The following is a 20968-nucleotide window of genomic DNA, read 5'->3' as shown; positions in this document are numbered from 1 at the left end:
AAAAAGCACTTTACTTCCCCCATGAGACACGAATTATCTAAATAACACCAGTGGCTGCCAGGAGGCCTTACAACATCCATTTGAAAATAGCACTTGCATAAACTTACTGTTCAGTGTATTTATGTTCTCAACGAGCTTGAACACACAATTGAGTATTACACACAAGCAATTGCTGGAGACAAGTAATTGCCTTGCTAACTCTAGGCCACATTGTTTACAATGACGTATTTATAGCACGTCACAGCACAGACAAGGCAGTTACATGCAGAGGTACAAGCAAGAGAGAAGACAATGCAGCATAGGCATTACTGGTGACAGAAGTTGTTTCACACTTGGTGATACTGGCACAACTGAAATCACAGCATGTGGCATAGGGGGTGGTCTTTCTGAGAAAACACCAGGTGAGAGGGGAAGGAGCACTAGCTGAAACCCAGGAAACCACTGCAGCCTGTGTTTCTTATCTGCTCCCAGCTAGAGCTGGGCAAAAGATCTACTCAGAGTGTGGAGGCTCTATGCTTACCCTTCAGAGGGGAAAGATGGCTTCCCAGGGTTCTGGCATGAACAAACTCAGCCATGCAATGTGACCACTTTGCTCCTCTAGTAGCCTACTGCCCTAAATAGCAGCCTGTGTTACCTGTGACCTGCCTGTGGCTGATTTTCCTACTGTGTGGTTCTGAGCCCAGCTGCTGCATCACCGTCCTTTTGCCCCTCCTGCCTTCCCAGATGCAGGGTGTCTCTGTGCAGAAAGGATGCCCACCAGGAGCTAGCCTCTGTCTGGCCAGTGACAGCAGGGCTATGTCCTGCTCTGCAGTGCCTGAAGCATCCCTGCTGCAGCAGGCAAAGCACAGGATGGGGACTGGAACAGTGCCAACAAAGAGCTTGTGCCACCTTTTCCACTGGACAGAATGAAGTAGCGCTCTGCTTGTGTGAGATCTAAGGCTTTATAAAGCAAGGCCTTACATTCCTGCTTTGGGCAGCACCTTGTGTCAGGATCCTGTTTACCCCACAGCAGTTGTTGTCAGGAGCTGAGCCTCAGCCAGCAACACATTTTCCATCATCTCTTCCCTCCACAGATTTCAAAAGAGAGGTCTGTAATTTTGTTTTTGCAGCTAAGCCTCAGTAACAACGGTCTGCTAATGAGCCAGGATCTCAAACAGGGTCTTTCCAAGTGATTTAACAGAAGAGCTTATGTACTTCTTGACATGCAGAGCATTAAACATTTTCACCTGCAGTCCATAACATGCTTCAGTTCTCACACTGGTAATGGGTGCACGTGCAATTCAAGTCTGCTAGAAGTGCATAGTTTCTTTTCTGGATTATAATTTAGCATGTGGATTTTTTGTTTATGAAAATTTTAATTTAAGTTCCCAGGTCCCTGACATAAGCCATTTTCTCCTACGTAAGATAATGGTTTCAGTGCTGTGAGTAGAGGGAAATAAGCAACATCATTGTTCTGAGTTCAGCTGGAAAAGCTGAAGGCAAAGAGCTTATGCTCAATTCTGAATTCAATAAAACTTTGAGTCAAGAACCATGGCAGTATCTCACAGAGAAGTCTTGTCCCCAGCAGCAGAAGCAGCTGATGGGAAACCAAGATGCAAGAACCTGCAGATCCTAGCTGAAATCTAAGCTCCCTGTGGGCTGCGTGACAGGGGCTCACAGCTCCTGCTGGGATCTTGCAACTGAATGACCCTCTTCTTCAGTTTGTCAACACTACCGTATAGCTGTGACCACTCTAGAGCCTGGCCTATCCAGGGCAGGGCTGATCCAGTGTAAGAAATCTGTTCCCTGACATTCAGACCTCAGAATATCACTAACAGCTGCTTCTTCAGTTTCAGATCTCCTCCTAATACACTGGGAGTAAACTCTCATTTTAATTATCTCGACTGAGGCATTTATACCCTATTTTTTCCAACATCTGAATCTTTGGTAACCAAAGAGGGTTACCAAAATGTTCTGGATGCAAATTACAACAGAACAAAGTTAGTGGTAACCATGTAGATGCAACTGCAACTATTTTCTCCTTTCTGTCTCACACTAATGATTATATTCTGCTTTGTTAACATGATTACCTCAACTTTTCCTCACAATTGAGAAAGCAGGCATGTGCTTGTGGGGAACGACTTGCAGTTTCCCATTCTGGATCCAAGTACTTCCAGAGCTCTGAGGCCTTTACATCTTGGGAAAATATAGGTAGAAGCACTCTGAGTTGTCTTGTTCAGAGACAGAAACCTAATGCAATACCTGGTTCCAAATTTCTAACTAGTCCAGAGACACAGGGGCCAGAAGTTCTAGGTCTGTGCATCACTACACTGGAAATGAGCGGCACCAGTTTTTCACATCACCAGTCTCTGGCAACAGTGGTGCCTGCGTTCAGCTGTTCTGACTATTCTAACAGTGGGAAAAACAACTGACAGTGACATAGTACTGTAGAAGCCAGACTGGGAACACTGGACTGTTTGCTAGAAGCGCTCATCACAACTGTGACTGGATGTTCTTGGGTGCCTGAGACCCTGGTACACTTGATCTGAGCAAGATTGGGCAGATCCCATTCTGAGAAGAGATGCAACTTGGGTTATTTCCCTGTACATATTCCACTCCCCAGTCTTCTGCTGCTTCTTTCCCCAGCTGGTCCAGGCTCTGGGAGAGCAGTTCTTCCTGACTGGGTTCTTCCTCCTGTTAACCAGAATAAAGAGTGACCTGCATTGTTAGAAACACAACAAGAAGTCAAGCAACACTTCAGGGGAGAGACAAGGTGTCCGGGATGTTTAAATAATATTTTCCACATTCTTCTAGAAACTAGTACAAGTCCATCAATCTGTTAACGATCCAATACACTGTTGCAATGCTTTGATGAACATAGATTCAAGCAATGAACAGATGAAAAGAGCACCATCCCTTTCTGCCCTTTACAAGAATGTTGACAGGAATCCTGTGCCACTGCTCTTGAACAGAAATGATTAGACCATGCAAGATAATGACCCCACCAACTTTTGTCTTGCATCAATGGGGATGTGAGAAGAAAAGGTGCTAATAGGTCCATTCACGCAGCAGGTCACCAACCCTGAAGCTAGTTCAAATGTATGCTGGAGGGCTACCAACCTTCCTACCGTTATCCAGTGGCTTGCCCATCAAATCCTTCGTTTTCAGCTTGTTTCTCTCCAGCACTTCTAGTTTGCTTACCACTGCATCAATCTTGGAGCCAATGCTGTGTATGGACTGTTCCAGATGCAGCACACGTTGCAGGAGTCTGAGGAAGACAGGGCATTTGCAACTTTTTTGTTGTTATGAACACTAGGATTTGCAAGAGTTATCTCAAGGACAATAGGCTAGATCTCAAACAGGAATGAATACTCCACATCAGAGATGTTGATTCATACTCAATGAACACAGAATTCCCTCCATAGTCGAGCCACAACGCAATCCCATTATTAATATTGCATCTGTCTCTCTTTTAATATTGCCCTCCTGATTCTCTGCGGTATGTATCCCATACTATTCTTAAGGAAGAAACAGCCATGTGTTATTCTCAAACCTGGAGGATGACGGACAGTTAGGCTATAAACCAAGGATATTTATTGCCCAGAACCTCTTGTAAAGGTATCAACTGTCCCTAGCCAAGTTTTCCAGGCTAACTCCTGATACAGAACATGACAGCGTATTGCCTGTGGCCATCTGATACCTGCAGAGGTTATTCAAGAGGCAGAAAGCAATATTTCTCAGTCTGATTTTTTTTTTTTTTTTTTTTTTTTTTTTTTTTTTTACAGAAATGAGCAAAACACATTACAAGAAATGACCTGATTCTTTCCTGACCTGCTCATTCACGTGTGTGAAAAAGGGACCAGATCTTACTGCAACTGCTCAACACCAGTGCAAACAGTTACATCAGGGAGAAAAACAGCAGGAATCAGACCTTTGTTTATAGAGAGATTAAACTACTGCCAGCACCAACATACACTTGGAACTCTTCTTTGGAGACCCAGCTGGCCTTATTGGCATGGTTATTCTTTGCTTCCATGTAGGACAGATTCTCATCCAAGTTGTTGCCACCATAGGATTTCCCTAAATTTTCAATCTCTGTATTCAGAGCAACCTGGAAGACAGATAAAGAAACTGTTGAGAAGTTGGATATTAATTCTGTGTCAGATTCACTGTTAATATAACACACAGATTCACAAGTAGGTCATGTACTCAGCTGCTATTCAGACAGAGTTGGAGCTGTCCTCTGCCTGCTTATTTTTTTTAATCACAAATCCAAAGACTCCTGAGGCCATTCTGGAGTGATCTCTACTGATGAGCAGAGCTTCATTCCTTGCCTGTTTTGGTTTGTTTGGTTTTTTGTTGTTGTTGTTGTTGTTGTTGTTTACCCTTTTTGCCTCTAGGTCATGCTTCATCTGCTGTTGTTCTTCTTCATCAAGGATGTGGTTGCCATCTTTGTCAAACCTGGAGAAGGCTGCTGTGATCTCATGGTCTGCATGGCCCAGTCTGTAGAAGAACAAAAAGGTAAAGCTCAAGGCACCAGATCACATGAGCCCTAACAGCACAGGAGCACCCCTTTTGAAATGAATGTACTGCTGCCTCCTGCCAACGAAGAACTTAAATATTCCACTTTTGAGGATGACAGCAACACAACTCCATTTAGGTTATGAGATTAAACATGTGAGAAACTGTGATAAATCTTTTTTGTGCATCTTTTATTGCCATAATCTGACTTAATTGCTCTCCAGGCCTTGAACATCACAGAGTTTAAATTACAAGTGTGACTGAGAGAAAGGGATAAACAGACATTCCACAAGCTGACTCACTCACTCCTTCAAGCTGTTCTTGAAGTCCTCAAAGCCCAGTTCTTTTGTTCCATTCTGCAGTGCTTTCTGCACATCAGAAATCCGTTCCTTTTTCAGCTTCAACCTCATAAGCGTCCGGTTGTAGCTCTGTTAACAAAGGTGTAAATGAATTCAGAACAGTGAAAAATAAGAAAGGGTGTACAATGCAATATGGGTGAACAGATGCTGATTAATAAAAGATTCTCAGTTTTAAAAGAAGCACAGATACAATGCTACAGACTCATTTATAAACTAGAGTAATCACTTTAAAGCAGCACCAACACACTACCTCCATGAAAAAGCTTGCCATCTGCTTTTCTCCTCCCAAGCCTCACTTTACCTAAGGCCCCAGTCATAAACTGCTTAAGACGTTGTCTCAAATATCATTCTTTGCAGAATACTGGTCCTACAGCATAGACAATAAAGAACTTCCAGGACCATTTCTGGAATTTGTCCATGGGAAATCCAGATGTAACCCACCAGATTCACACTACTGTAAAGTGCTAAGATCAGCAAAGTAAAACTTGTCATTTCACTTGCTATTGATCAAAGAGCACTGTATAAAGGACTGAAGGAGCTTTGTGTGTGTATATATATATATATATATATATATATATTTTGTCTAGGGAAGAAAAGTTGTACTCTCGCTTTCTCATCCTCCCATTGCCTAAGAATCTGGGAACTTGATCTATCTTTGAAGGGAACTATCACTCCTGTTGTTGTTCTGCATATCAGTAACATGGATCTGGAGCTGGCAACCATTTTTTTCTATAGTAAATTCAACACAAGTCAGGAACTCCAAGAAAACGTTTCAGGATTTGGCTAGAAAGTAACACAGTTTTTGCTATTTATCACCTGCTTCAAGATGTCCGAGAGCTGCAGCTCATCTTTCTGGCTTGAAAGTTCCTCCTTGACTTCTGAGTAGGTATCATTGATGATGGCCAGAAACATGTTCTAGAGAAATAGGAAAAAAAAAAAAAAAAGAGTTGAATTAGCCTGAGACACTTCACCCACCCCAGCAGGTGAGGCAGCAAGATACCAACGTAACTATGAAGAGCTCAATTAAACAAGTAGCTGTTCTCACATGGGGCATAGCTTAGACAAAGCGAAGGACTAGGAAGGAAAGCTGATAGCTAAAGCAGTGGCCTAAGGTACATTTGTTCTCAGCTCAGACACCATCTCTGGTAGTCTCTCCTACAGTATCTTAAGCTACATTCACATTCTTGATAGTATTTAATTTAATGAACATCCCTCTGCATCCATTACTTAGGAAGTCAGAGAGGGGGAATTGAGGGATCTCTTCAAACACTGCTGTCAAACAGAGGCAAGGAGGCCTTTCTTGCTTACCAGGAGCACAAAGAAAACAAAGAACACGTAGGTGACAAAATAAACAGGCCCAAGGATCCTGTTGGCATTGTCAATGGAATTGTAGTCAAAGTCACCAAGAATGATCCGAAATTGGGTGAAGCTGGAGGAGAGGAAGAACACAAGGTCATACATAAGCATATACGTTTACCTTACCTCCTAAAGACAGTCCTGAGAAGAACTCTAAACTTGTCTGCAGCCAAGATGGTCCAAAGCAGGGTCCAAGACCCTGAGAGGGGGACCGTTTCTTATAGTCTCCCTGAAAACGGAACCTGGATGCCAGAGGTCTACGAGCATAGGCTGAAAACCACTGCTAAACCATATAACTCCCACATATTGCCCTAGAGTGCACGTGAGCTGAAGGATTGTCCAAGACCAGCATTCTTAACCTGCTTCATTGACAGTCTCTTCTGCAGGTGCTCATCTACTCATTGTTCATCCCCCATCTAAGATGTCCTGACACAATCCATGAGGCTTCTCTGGAAACTGACTGCTGAAACAACCCTGGTAAATAGACACATGCAGACAGACATACTGCAATTAGGAAGAAAAAATGGGGGGGGGGGGGGGGGGGAGAGGCATAGCCGGGAGGAATGCAGAAAGAAAGAGACACACAGGTGGTGTGAAAGGAAAAGAATCCTGAGATCTTGCAGCCTGTCTGAGGAGTCCAAAGCTCCATTTTGGATTCTTTTGGTCTATTTGAGAGAGTTGGGAATGTTTTTCAGGTCTAAGAGAGAGGAATATAGTATTGCTTCCTCTTCTTTGATTTAATTTGTTCCCATTCAGTAATGTTGAAATGTTTCCCTCTGGTAATAAATATCTTTTTATTTCTTTTACTTTGAAAAATGTCTACTTCATCTTCTTTAGACTACTATTTGACTTAGGAAACATTATACTGAATGTGTTAAAATAAACATATTAGGACTACCAACTTTCAGAAAGACCTGTTATTTTGAAGCAGATATACCATGATATTAAAATCAGATATAAACTACATAAAATATTATGTATTTTAAAGACAGTTACCAAATATCAGTTACTCTATCATATTTAATAAATAGAATATTTCTAACATTGTTTTATATCAAACAAATTATTAAACATGAGTAGTTTCTGACTTTTTCCTGTTTCAGTGCTTAAAGCTATCATACTGACTAATGCATTACTTCCAATCTTTCCTTCTGAAGCCCTGAAGCAAGAAATGATATTCTTACCGAATCTTCCTTTACATTAAAACACACCATCTGAGGAAAAATGAGAAAGTTCTCAAGCAGCTGTTGTGCAGACTCTGAAATGATGTGATCAGTGGCTCTATTTGGAAGCCACAACATTTCAAAGCACCAGAGCTTCTATCTGGACCTCTTCTTTATTAGAGAAATAACATTGGGCTTACCTCAAAACACCTATTTTGAGGAATTTAGTTCCTACCACCAAAATTACAGAGAAGTTGAACATAAGTAGACCAAAAGCTACCTGCTGTTGTATAAAACCAGAAATCTGTTAAGGTCTCAGCAGCAGACAGCACCATTCTGTTACCTCAGTGGCCCCACAGGAGATCAGAAGATGACAGATTTATGAGGAGAGCAGTAACTACACTGTTCACTATCAGCTGAGCTATGGTGCTTTTCTGCAGAATTACTGTAAGTAACGCTGCATGCCAAGTGCTGTTGCTGCACCTAAAAATACCATTATCAAGTGAAAGATGTCTATATTACAGACAAACAAAACTGCTCACTAAACTGTCAGGCTGGAATTTCTATTGAATCAAAAGGCTGCAAAGAGTCTCAAAGCATGGGCTGCTCACATCCCTGCTGATAAACACTAGGACAATCAAATCTGCTACCTTCAATTTTCTCACTGTGCTCCTTTGTCCACGAGGACGTTACAAATGTGGGACTATGAGCCACTTTTTAGACATTGTGGCTTTAGTACTGAGAGATAACAGGTGTCCAACTGACAGTCAAATTTGCAATTGGGAATAGGTTGGAAAGCAGTTAAGATTCTTTAGACAACAGCTCGCAACAATGAAAACTTAGTTATGGCCAATACACTTACATGCATTTAACAAAGGTACTGAAGTTTTCCACTTGTGTCCCAAAAAGAAGGTAACCCAACTGGGCATAAGCAAAGAAGACAATAAAGAACATAATGGCAAAGCCCAGGATGTCCTTGGCACAACGTGCCAACGTGGAGGACAGCTGAGTCATTGTTTTATTAAAGCTAATATACTTGAATATCTGCAAGAAAAAAAAAAATAGGGACAAAGTTAGGTCAAACCATCAGCAAAGTCAGTCTCTCTCCTTCATGTATAGGCTTACTAAAGCACCAAGGAGACAGCCAGGGCTGAGGGAATAGTGGCCTAGAGTTCAGGATGTTTGCCCCAGACATGCTACCACTTTCCTATGAGGTCATAAACATAGGAATTTCCTCCCTGCAGCAAATGAAAATATGAAGAGGAACTGCTATAAGGATAAACATCTTGATGATAGTGAGGATCCCTAAGTACAGCATAGCCTTTCATCACACCCAAGATGCTTTAGTTGACATGTGGGATGCCTATCAACAGACAAGTCACCTCCAGTTGTTGGGCAGTGATAGTGTAAACAGTACATGATGGACAAGATTGTACTGTATTCAGCATTTAAAAAAAAAAGTCTTTTACACAAACAGGGAAATGAGCTTGGAAGCTATCTCTACCTAACTGGACTCAGAACGTAAGGTGAAAAGCTGTCTGGATTAACTATGAAATTGAGCTTTTATCACTTAGAGAAATAATTCCCTGTATTATAACTGTTAGCCTCATTCACTCAGATGGAAGAATTAATCCCCAAGCTATCTAGAGGAAGAGGACTGAGTCTGAAGCCCTGGCAGTTCCCTTACAATACCTTGATCCAGGCAAAGAATAAGTTGACTGCATTCATATTATTGTACTGAGTCTGCCAGAATGCTAGGAACTCAAAGTCCGCGTAGGTTTCAGGATGTTTCAGCAGCTCCCCCAACAGTCTGTTCACCTCTATGGTACGAAAGATGTGAAATCCAATAGCAACAATGGAGAGCTGTAAAAATGAAGGATCTACAGTAACTAGAGAAGTTAACACGCCACAGAATTCCTTAGTATCACAATTCATAACTGAAGTCTACTCGTGAGGATGTAAACAAGACTCTAATGCACTGGATTACCTTACACCCTTACTTCACAGTCCATAGAGCATGATTAAGAATTTTCTTCTAATACCTGAGAGAAGAACATTTGTCTATTTTGCTGGTCCATTTTTCTATAAGAGCAAAATATATGTCAGCTCTTGTCTAGATGAGTTTCTCCTTTTTTTCATTAGTTCTGTCTCTCGTACCCCTCCACCAAACAAAAAAAGCGTGCAAGCATCCTCACCAGAATGACAACCACATCCAAGATGTTCCATATGCTGGTAAAGTACTGAAGCCTGTGGATACGCAGCTCCAAAATCTCCTCCACCACATAGTAAAAGATGAAGACACAGAAAACAATTTCACAGGCAACAATGAAAAAATCCCATGCACTGACATATCGTATAAGCTTGACTGTCCGGATTTGCCAGGAGGGAATGGCACCACCAGTGGCTGGAAACTCCACCACTAACCTTCAAGGGGAAAAGAAAACACTGATAATTACAAAAGGGGAAATAGAGGCATCAAACTTGAGAATGAGATATCCACCACACCATGTGTGAAAGAGTTGTGTGTGTTTATGCATTCTTTTTTCTGATGCTTCACTACTCGTGATAGGAAAGAATGAAAGGCCAAGAAGGGTGACTAGTAGTGTCAGGAAGACCAAGTCTAATCCACACAGCATCTACTGATGCCATTCAGTCCTACAACCAGTCATGGGCAAGGTTATTTTTGCATTTTAAGACACTACAGCATCAAGAAAAAAGCAAGAGGCAGTAGAATTTCCAGTGGGACTCAGCCTACCTCAGAACACAGAACAGATTGATATTTGCGTTATACACCGAGAAATCAATGAAGACAACTCGTGTCCCCCGATCCAACCATAATTTCTCCTTCAAGACTTGCAGGGCTTCAGCACTCTCTTCTCTGGTCAACTTGAGGTCTATATAGTATCCTCCCCCACTGTAACTGGTTAGTCTTCCCCAGTGAGATGAGCCACCCAGCTCTTCCTCAGAATGGTACCTCCACCTGCAACAGACAAAGACATCCCTTACCACCCACAGCCTGGGATACAACCTTGCAGCCAGGAGAAATGAAACCATTTCTTCAAAATATAGAGCAGTTAATCAAATAGTTAGCACTTAACTCCTATTCCAGAGCTAAGCCTACATCAGTCCTTCACTGTCAATAGATTACTGATCTAGTGACTTTCAGTAGTGACAGAACACAACTTATCATACTATGGAGTGATATTTCTGCAGGTTCATTGACTATGCTACCTTATTTGTTTGGAGGAGGTTACTCTCAGGATCTGCTATATTGCCTTCTACCATGTGGCACACAGCCCTCTGCTTAGAGCATGCTTCCACAACTTTATGAACAATAGTTTCTCTTTCACAGCTTCTCAAGCTGTGAGTAAGGAGTTATTAAACTGCAGCTGCTCCACAGCAATACAGAGGAAAATCTACACTGAACTGCATGAATCACAGTAAGGGAAAAAAAAACACTAAGTGCAAGGGTGGTTTTATGTGCTACCTTCCATTTCAATGTAGAAATTAGAAGGGCTGGATATTAAGAAAGTGATTTGGATATCTCTTAAAAAAAAAAAAAGCTGAGAAAATATCGGAAAAAACGTTTTCAAGATGGAAGATGCACACTCTCTTAAAAACAGACAAAATGTCTACCTAATTCTTTGCCTTTAACTGCAAGGGAAACTCCAGCATTCAGCAGATCTTATTTTAAACAGAAGGGAATAATTTGAGTCAATAAAAAATAAAAATAGAAATCATAGACTTTTTAATCCTGAACAGAAGATGTACTCACGCTGTTCCATTGGTGAGTCCAAAGGAGACTTTTTCCTCTTTGTCTTCTGAGTATACATCATAGCAGCCCGAGATCTCCTGTTTGAAGTCATCATGAACCACACAGGAATTGTTCTTTACCTTCAGCTGTCGCATGCGTGGGACACCCAGTAACAGATTCTCATAATAGATGTATGACTGAGAGCTGTGCGCTGCTAGGGACTCGTTGTTGTACCACTTTGTCCAGTAAAGATTATCCAGAAGAGGACCTTGTGCATACTGCATGAGAGGGAGAAGAGAGGAATTTTCTCAGCCTGGACTTGAGATGATAAGACCTGACCCATGCCGCTCTACTCCCCAAGGTGGGAAGTAGTAGAACTTATGTTGGATATATGCTAAGGAAGGGAGCAACGTGCAGGGCTGGGTGGAATTGCAGGACAGAAGAGGGACACTGAGCAGCAGGGTGCTTTGTTAGCTCCTCACAGGTTTGTAACATGCTTTCTGCACCTTGTACTAATGAAGAGACAAGGGCTCTGCAAGTCTTTTTGTCTCTTCCTCTTCGGTGAACACAAGTTTTGAGGAACTACCTTGGCATAAGGTGTGAATTACAAAGACAGGGTGGACCAGCTCCCTGGAAATGCTGGGGGGAAGCAACAGTGTCACAGTTCATTGTCCTATTTTAATACATCAGAGAAAGACAATGATAGCTGACAATGAATTTCTGGCTGACTGTCAGAGATAAGTGGTTGCAATATCTCAGTAACATTCACGGTGGCCCAATATTATTCCTTCTCCAGTTCTTTGATAAAAACACACTAGATTCCAAACATTTTTTTCCAACTTTATTTTCTTCCATAAAAGTTAGTGCAAGTTTTAATCCAGCTTCTTCATAAAAATCTACAGGTCAGACAAGCCCAGGCATAAATTACAGGCAGGTTAAGCATGCTGTTCCCACAGTTACTCATAAAAATGGAAATGAGATTATTGCTAAGAGACAAACATGAAGACATTAGACTGTAGGATTCAAAGCCACTTCCAACATGAGAAAGCCTGGAATAAATCACTTGGACTGTCTGGGTCTGAACTCCCCACTTGTACAACAAGTATAGCAATTTCTTTTTGTTATGTCCTGCTTGTTTAGCTGATAAGTTCTGGACTCTAATTGATACAGGTAACACTCAGACTGGCCAATATTCTGGCTAAGAGGAGTATAATATATTTTAAGCCTGTGGATATTTTGCATGCATATGACAAACTATTATTAACAGCTAGCAAGCACTAAAATGTTTTGCTGAAAGCATTAAGCAGCACATTTGGGGGGAACTGAATATCCCATATTTCCTTGGCTCACCATGCCAGGCCACGAGTGTACTCACCACCCAGAAGTCAGCCATGCTGCCAATGGACTGGAAGGAGACACGGTTGTCTGAAGAGGTCTGCAGGAATAGCTCAGACATCACTTTTGTGTAGTAATAGGCATTGGAACTTGTCATACCATATGTCACTAGAAGAAGAGAAAAGAGGAGGGCCCTCCCTTACACCTAAATCTTGGAGCCATATAAATAGAGAGAGAGAGACACACACACGTTCACTTTCTGTGCAGCTTATTCTACTGTAAGTAAGCTGAGCAAGATGCAAGTGATGAGACCTTGGAAACGCTAGTCACATAACTTTCTTCTTGCTTAAGGATCTACAGCTTCATTTGCTGCATGCTCTAGAATTTAAACCATCAGACTGACAGATTTTAGGTCTTTAAAGGCCAGAGAAGACCATGGGATGATATAACTTATTCTCCTGGATAACATTATCTTTCCTCCCTCAAAGAAAAACTCAGAGAAATCTTTCTCAGAACATTGCTCTTGAGATGTACTTTGAATGCACTCAGTTTTGATCTAAATTTATGAAGGTATATAGAAACTATCCATGTTCCTGAGTGGAAAGCTCTATGTAAGTTTTCACATACTAAAAAACCTCAAAACGTCCCTGAACACGTTGTTTCAACTCTCCAGGACTCCTCCCTGTGGAAGAGCATTCATCATGATGATCACTAAGAACATGTCCAACTATTGAAAGGGTGCCATACAAATAAAGCAGCTGACGTTCAGCATCCAACGCTTCTAGATGAATCAGTGTGCAACCATATGTACGTCTGTGTGCACATCCTAGTTCTTTAGGAAGCACTATCTCCCTGGGTCAGTGTGATAGTACCTCAGATTGGCACTGTCTGTTTATCTCTCCTGCCATAGGGTCCATGAAATATAATCCTTTCCACTGCTCCATGCCTCAGCTGCTAATTTGCGATAACGAATGAAGCTTCCCAAAAAACCAGACAGACATTGTTCTAACCACACAAAGACCATTAGCATTCAGTACAGTGCTGCATTAAATCCACCCAAGAACATGAGCTGCCATCTGCACTATCGCTTCAGCAACCCTACCAGTCTCAGATAGGAATATCTCTCAGAACCCTGTGTCTCTGATCCCAAGAAGTTTCTGGTGCTGCTGTCTTATGCTTGAATGTTTTCTGTAAAACAAAAACTTTGCACCTATTCTTCCCAGACTGTGATGTCAACAGCTGGAACTGATAGCGCAGCTTTGGAAACACTACTTAAGCCTAGCAGGTTTAACAAGTTTAGAGCAATTTTCAGCTTTTTCACTTGTGTGTGCAGCAGCAATTCTGTGGGTTAACGCCACACTCACATGCTGCAGTGAGTGTATGTACAATAAATTTAACATGCACAGCAGGATGAGGAAGTCTACTAATAAAGCCTCACATTCTTCCCCATGTGTTGCACCCCAGTGACATACAGTAGTTACTTACGCAGACAGATGTCCACCAAGAACACAATGTAGACTAGGAGCTCTCGCAGAGTCGTCTTCACATAAAGTTCTCTGTTTTCAGCTGTGTTCTCAGTTAGCGTAGTGCCCCACAGACCTTTGGGATGTAAAGAAAGAAATGGAGAGTTTGATGGCCATTCTCAAAGGCTAAGTGAGGAGCTCTATTTCTAAAGAATGACATTTCCTTTTCTGTTTGTTTTTTGTTTTGCTAAATCCCTCCAGCTTCCTGTCTGAATTCAGCAAGGACCAATCTTTTCCTGCCTGTTTTTCAGCTTACTTTTTGCAGAAATTCAGTCTTTCTCATAAGTTCTCTAGGACTGATGTAATTTCATCCCAGTCACGCGTGTGCCAACATCTTACCTTCTAGTAAGGACTTCTATACTGAACTGCATCTGACGTTAGCTTTACAGTTATTAGCTCTTTTTAGTGTATAATGAACTGCCAAGCTCAAAATATCTGTCCCTTGCTTGCTCACAAACTCACAGATATTTGGTATGCTATAAGACTCAATCAAATAGCCCAACTCAATATTTTCAGCATAAAATATAGAGCTAAATTGTCTTCAGGATGTCCATCAATGGAACTCTGCTGACTTCAATAAAATATGCCAATTTATACCAGTTAATGTTCTGATTTCTTCACACAGTGAAAGGAACTCATTAGATGTCGTTAGGATTGATCAAAAAGACAGAAACACTTCCTTTTAAAGAAGCTTCAATATCTTGGTTTTGATGAACCGCCGAACACCATTAATGACTTTGCTGTTCTTGCTGTAATGGCTTTACATTGTAATTTCAGAAACTTTCCTTTCCAGTTAAAAGGCAGAATAACTTCCACTTGAAAGCCTAGTGATGGAATCTGTGTCAATAATACCCACAGACTCTGTGTTTTCAGCACCTCCTAGAGAGCTCAGCCCTGATACTCATCCCCAGTGGGGCACAACAACCATCTTCCTGCAAGCCAGGATCAAAGGCAGCACATCTGAAGTCATCCCTGGCAAAGGAAGGAGTCAGGCTCTTTGCTCTGGCGCAAGCAAAAGTGCTGCAGTGGCCTGTGAACATTCACCTCCATCCTGTTGATAGCTCTTTGGCATCTCAACAAAGTAGAGAACTTTTTTGTACTTTCAGATGTCAAAATGACTGTCCCAGCATCCGCGCTCACTCTGGGACAGACTGCTCTAGCCACACCAAGCCGAGCAGTAGAAATGAGCACCTACAGAAGGTGTGGATTTATTCTACTGCAAGAGAGTAGCATGTGGTCTATGAGAACTTCCATAATAGAAAGAAAAACAAAATAAAACAAAACTGCAGGAAACAACAGGGCAGACACATTACCAAAAGCGACAACAATAAGACTGAGACAGTATAAAGAAAGTGCCCTTCTCGAGTAGCTGACCTAAAGGTCACTGTAATCATTGGACTCCTGATGATTTCAGTCTTATTCTCTTTTTTTTTTTTTGTGTGTAATAAACAATGAAAGACAAGAAGATGCGAGCAGTGCAACCAAAGGAATTTAGAGGGCAAGAACTTTGAGTGTGAGGGGCTTGTTGATAAGGACAATCTGTTCAGGTCACTTAAATTACCCCCTTTATCTCTAGATATGACTATACCATAATATTTCAGGGTTTTTTCTTCTTCTCCCCCACAGCCCCCCACATGAGGCAGGGAACTCCTAGTATCCACGTGTTGAGAATAGAGATATCCCTGTGAGACCAGTTGAGCCTTTTCTGCTTCCTGTCCTGACCTTTGGACCTCACCTGCCCAGCTCTGGTCTATCCTACAACCCTACTGTTTACCACCCTTGCTGATGGGAAACACTGCTGCAACTACTATAAAAGAAGGGAATGCTGTTGTGTCCTGATCTGTATTTTCATTTGCACTCCCCAGTTTCAAAAACTGGATTTTACTGATGAAGTATGGATTTATTTTTTCTTTTTCTTTACCTACCAATCCCAGCCAGCATTGCTCCTTGGTAAACCAGAGATCTCTATACACCTCTGCTCTGGCTTCTTTGTCAATTAACAATGCTAGATGTAAGGACAACTGGCATTCACATGTGGATGCTCATTCCAGGTCAACTAAAGATGATGCCTGGAGTAAAACCAGTCTATACTGAGCACATTCCTGCTCTATACAGGTATTATGCAGCTCCTACCTTCTGCAACCCCACACTTCCCTCCCAAGTATCATTGCTTTTCCCAAGCGCTAGTAGATCTGAACTACTGAGATGTCAGAGCTTTACCTCGGATGCCTCTGAAGATGTAGAAGCAGCACTTGAGGAAAGGACTTGTCTTCCCCTCCTGGGAAATTCTGTTCTGTTCCTCCTGGTATGGCACCGGATCCCTCGCCTCTTCAAAGCTCTCATAGGGATTCTCCAGAATTGATTTGGGGTTGTAGATGGCTCGAATCTTCAAGGAGGTAGAGGGGGAGCCACTGTAGGCAGGATTATCCCAGGCTTTCTTCCCCACAGCCTCCAGTTCATGCTCCTCTGGGGATCGAAAGCGGCTCTCAGCTCTGTTGCTTAGGTGAGAAGAACTCATGGCTATTCACTGGCAGCAGAAGTGCTTATCAGCTGGAGCTGTGGAGGTAGCCTGCCCCAGCTGGAGCTGTGAGCTAGCAGAGAGGGAATCAGTCAATGCCAAACAGCACGGCTGCCTCAGAGAGGGTACATGACCAGCATCCCACAGAGAGCACGCACCCTCTGTTTTATACCAGCTCAGCTGGTGACACGTATGGGAGGGTGGCACCAACCACCATAAGAACCACCGTCAGCCCTACAGTGACACGGCCCTGCTCCTAACCAAGGCGACAGACCCTAGTGGGGCTGTGGCAACAGGAGGCTGCCAGGAGACAGTGCCAAAGCCGCAGGGAGGAGGGGGTAGCTGGGATTCAATCGGACCCCTCGGGCCACCTGCAGCACAGACGGGCTCCGACCGGGAACCACAGCGGGTGCCCGAGAGAAGGCCACCGGAGCGGACACACGGTGGGCACAGTCAGACAGACCCTCTGCTCCGGAGGAAGGTCTGAACTTCTAGGGAAGGGTCGAAGAATAAAGAGCTTGTCACCAGGTGGCGCCGGCAGCCCTGGCTCGGAGGGTTAGCAGCTCTGGAAACCGGGCTCTCAGCGAGAAGCTGGGTTTGGCCTTAAAGCGATCCCGGTCACAGCTTCCTCCTTGCTAAGTCATTACTACAGGCAGGAGCAGAAAGTGAGAGTAAAGTTCCAGTGTTTGCTTTGCAAGCCAGGAGCTGAGTTCTTCAACTTTTGCAGAACTCCCACAAGCCCTGCAGTGCCTGCTTGCTCTGCTGCAAACCACAAATCACAACAAAACTGCAAAGCACAAGAGCAAGGGGGTGATGGTGTTTACCCACCAGGTAGCAGCAATAAGTAGTCCCACATCTCACAGGTGCTGCAGTAAGATGGTAAAGGAACATATAGTCTGGTCCCTTCTCAAGACTTTTGCAAGCAGTTCTCCATGGGGAGGTGCTTTTCCTGACTACCCAGGTTTGTAGCTGTAGGGCCGCAGGGCTCAAAGGTACAAGCAGGTATATTTTCCCTTGGCTGTCACATTCATGCAGGTGACATTGCCAGGCCAGCTGAATGCAGACATCCCCTTTTCTCACCTACTAGATGATGGCATCCAGCATTTTTCTGATAGCACCTTTCTGCCCTTACCTCATATGTATTCATTTATTCACCAACCATCCATTCTTGTGAAAGCCAGCAAACAGAATTTCTTTTCTCCAATCCTTTTCTGTGATGAAGTCAGTTTTTCAGTGGGCCTAGAAGAAACACTCTAGAAGGCAGGTTTATTTCTAAACCCAGAAACCACCATCACAGTGGATACAGCACGATATGGTAAGACAAAAATCAGCCCCAGAACTTCTCCTGTCAATAAATTCTTTATGAAACAATGCAGGTCAGACTGCTTCCTGAACTGAGCACTCATTCACTGCACACAGATGTTCCCCAAGCAGGTAGACTGTCAGCAGAACAGCTCACAACCAGCAATAGGCAACCAAAGACATCAATATGGAATCATTGCACTTACTGCAGAGAAATCTCCTCCCTCTTACCTTTCTGCAAGAAGAACATTTCTTCAAGAGAACTTGAAAATGTTCTGATTTATTTGCATAGTATGAAACACTGATGGGCCATTACTTTCTGATGCCTGACATAAGGCTCTCATGCTCCATCTGAACCATCACACCAGGCCCCATAGCAGCTTTTCTTGCTAGAGGTGACAGAATTTGGCTAAGCCAGCCAATTCCTGCAATCCACGGGCTTGCTGCATCAAGCATGTCTGCTGGCTTGTTTCTAAGAGCCAGTTCTCCTACTCTGGAAACTTGTCAGGGGGCAGCAACAGTGCTTTACAGTTTAACATAAATTTCTGAAAGCACTAAATAAAACTGGCAGTAGTTTCCTTCCAGTTCTCACTTAAAGTTATTTTCTGTCATGATTGATATGTTAACTGCTTTATAAAAGAAGTATAAGCCACAGCTAATTCTGTCATCTATTTGTAGTAATCACATCCTGTGGCAAATACATGAGAGTGAACTCAGGTAGAAGGGCCTCAGAAAGGAATATCTGATTTCCTGTACAGTGTCAAAATTAAAATCCTTTACAAACAATTTGAACAAAAGGCAGAGAAAAGAGCACTAAATACAGAATCCTTAGAGTTGGAAATATGTATAACAACACAATTAAATGGTTCCTTAGTTTTATGGCATGCCCTTTCCATAAAGGAAACAAAACAAAACAAAACCTGCTATGTAGTGAATATCCAAGATAGTAAACAAGTTATTCAAATAAAAATGTTTTCTAGTATTTAAATACCAGCACAGGTGTTATGCATCTCTATAGCTGCAAGAGCTTCACACCTGTTTTCGGGAGTGAAGCTGGAGGGTGAAGGCTGAAATGGAATCTGGCTTTTGTGCCTCACTGGGGTCCGAGGCACTTCCTTCTCAGTGTTGTCCCCTACTGCAACACGGTTTTGATCAATAAGAGGAACCTTATTTGATTGCTCTCATTAGGCAAAGCGGACAGGAACGTTCTGCACTTAAACGCCTTGTTACATTCAGTGCACTGGGAAGGAGTTAATCACAGTAAAACACACCCAAAAGGAACAAGGCGGTACGTTTGATTTCATTTTCGCTGTATTCTAGAAGTATATTGCGGTAAGAATTTAGTAGGGGAAAAAGCAGCCAGAGGGGGGCAGCCGCGCTCCGTCACAGGAGGGAGCCCCATGCGCCCCAACCCACGAGGCTGTACGAGCGAGCAGGACTAAAACATAACATCAGCTTGGTAACGTGGCATTCGGGGTGCTGCCTTGTGCCCGCTGTCCCAGGCTATGGGCTGAGGTGGCACTCCAAGTGACTGCAGGCCACCTCTTCTATTGACTTCCCAGACCGGCTCACATCAGGTCAATCCCACCAGCACTCACCTTCCCAGCCAGCTTAGTTTTATCCTCTGCCAAACCCGTTCAATCGCCACATACTCGGTCCCCTCGATTAATAAAGAAAAGACAGGCAGAATCGGCACAGCCCCACAAAGACCCGTCCTGTCGCTGCTTGGACAGAGCTACAGAAACACCTGCTAACAGCGTAAGAACCAGCGAATGACTGCTATCAATCCTCTCTGAAGATCAGTGCAGGTGTTTGGGATGTGCAATTTGTAAATGACTGCAACTTGTTCCACCTGGGAAAGGTTTTCTTGCAGGTTACTGATTCTTGTATGTCATCTGTGTGCTGCAATATGGTGGATGGGACCAAGGGGTAAAATTGGATGAGTAGTTCAAATTAACATCCTCAGCACTAGTTAGGTATCATGTAACTCACACCTGGCTAGAGTAACCCATCTCTGTCTGCTCCTGTCATGCCCAGAGCAAGCTTTAGAGATAAGATGCACTCAGATCAGGGATCTCCAGTGCAAAACCTTGAGTATCTCTGCAACTGCTTCAGGATTATCTAGAGATTATCCACCTTCTTCTTTCAGATGCCACCTACTGACATTTTCATGCTGTTTTTTTCCCGTAGTCCCTAGCTGAAATTCACATTAGCACCTACATGCTGAATAGGAGAGACAGACAGTCCCCAAGGGTGAAAAAATGGCTATAATAATTCCAGCAGCATGAGGGGAAAAGGTGAATCCCTGCACCCAAGGCCAGGGAACCTCCTGAGATCCAGCAACAATCTCCAGAGAAGAAATGCAGAATGAGGAGTCTTGACACTTTCAGAAACTGATGGAGGGACTCTGGGCACTAAAGAACCACTTAGTCCCCTCCTAGCATATCCTAAGCTTGCTCCTATGATTCTCAGGCTGATAGGGCTGGCCAGGTCCTGGCTAGAGAGCAGAAGAATACATTTCTCAAGAGCTGGAAATGATTCACCACCTTTCTACCTCTGTCCAAGCAGTTGCTCTAACCAAAGCATTTTTTAGATTAAGATCATTTGTGCACAGAGCAATTGCATTAACTCAACCTGCATGGTCCCATGTTGTACAGGACTTTGTGTTTCTCTTAATTCCTGATCGTATCATTCCGAACAATACATAAGGATCCCATTTTATAGATAGAAAAACAAGGTAAGACGGGCTCAAGTGGCTTTTAAAATAAGCCAGAGGTTAGCATCAGTGTTAGGCTTAGATGCTACATGTGTTTAATATTCAGGGAGGAGCCAATCACCTGGCTGAACCCACTCGTGACAGATTGAGAAAGAGGTGGTGAAAGAGGAGCCTGAGCCCTACCAGTCACTGGCAACATTGTGTGTTTGCACATCAGCCACCTATTTATTACCTGTGTTCCAGCACTTTCCAGGCTCACTCTACCTCAGTACCCAGACAAGTTAGCTGGGATCCTGGGGTCCCTGTGGAGGGGTCCAAGGATATTTCAGAAGTTGGGACATCCTTGTGTACCTAAGCAGGATGACTTCTAATATGTTTCTGACTCTTGCTGGTTTAGTACAGACCACAGAAGTAGGAAGCTTGATCTTTCTGCCATCATGTT

General features: G+C 43.1%; 1 protein-coding gene across 2 annotated transcripts; it reads right to left on the bottom strand.

Moving 5' to 3' along the window:
• Positions 1–379: 379 nt before the first annotated feature.
• PKD2L1 (polycystin 2 like 1, transient receptor potential cation channel) lies at positions 380–20016 on the bottom strand. 2 transcript variants are annotated; one of them, XM_090145140.1, is made up of 16 exons: positions 19409–20016; positions 16211–17761; positions 13953–14066; positions 12508–12635; positions 11154–11410; positions 10134–10358; positions 9574–9802; positions 9071–9241; positions 8241–8422; positions 6168–6288; positions 5676–5774; positions 4807–4928; positions 4365–4482; positions 3954–4090; positions 3100–3247; positions 380–2673 (listed from the first exon to the last, which is right to left on the bottom strand). In XM_090145140.1, exons 2-16 carry the CDS (start codon positions 16506–16508, stop codon positions 2473–2475), a joined length of 2550 nt encoding a protein of 849 aa, XP_090001266.1. In that variant the 5' UTR covers positions 16509–17761; positions 19409–20016; the 3' UTR covers positions 380–2472. The 2 variants fall into 2 exon arrangements, with proteins under 2 accessions (XP_090001266.1, XP_090001267.1); XM_090145141.1 differs by lacking the exon at positions 16211–17761 and having other exon boundaries at positions 19409–20015.
• Between the last annotated feature and the right edge of the window lie 952 nt (positions 20017–20968).

Source organism: Phasianus colchicus, chromosome 8 (genome assembly GCF_987193195.1).
Source record: "Phasianus colchicus chromosome 8, bPhaCol1.hap1.1, whole genome shotgun sequence".
NCBI lineage: Eukaryota > Metazoa > Chordata > Aves > Galliformes > Phasianidae > Phasianus > Phasianus colchicus.
This window is presented reverse-complemented; position numbering and strand designations above follow the sequence as displayed.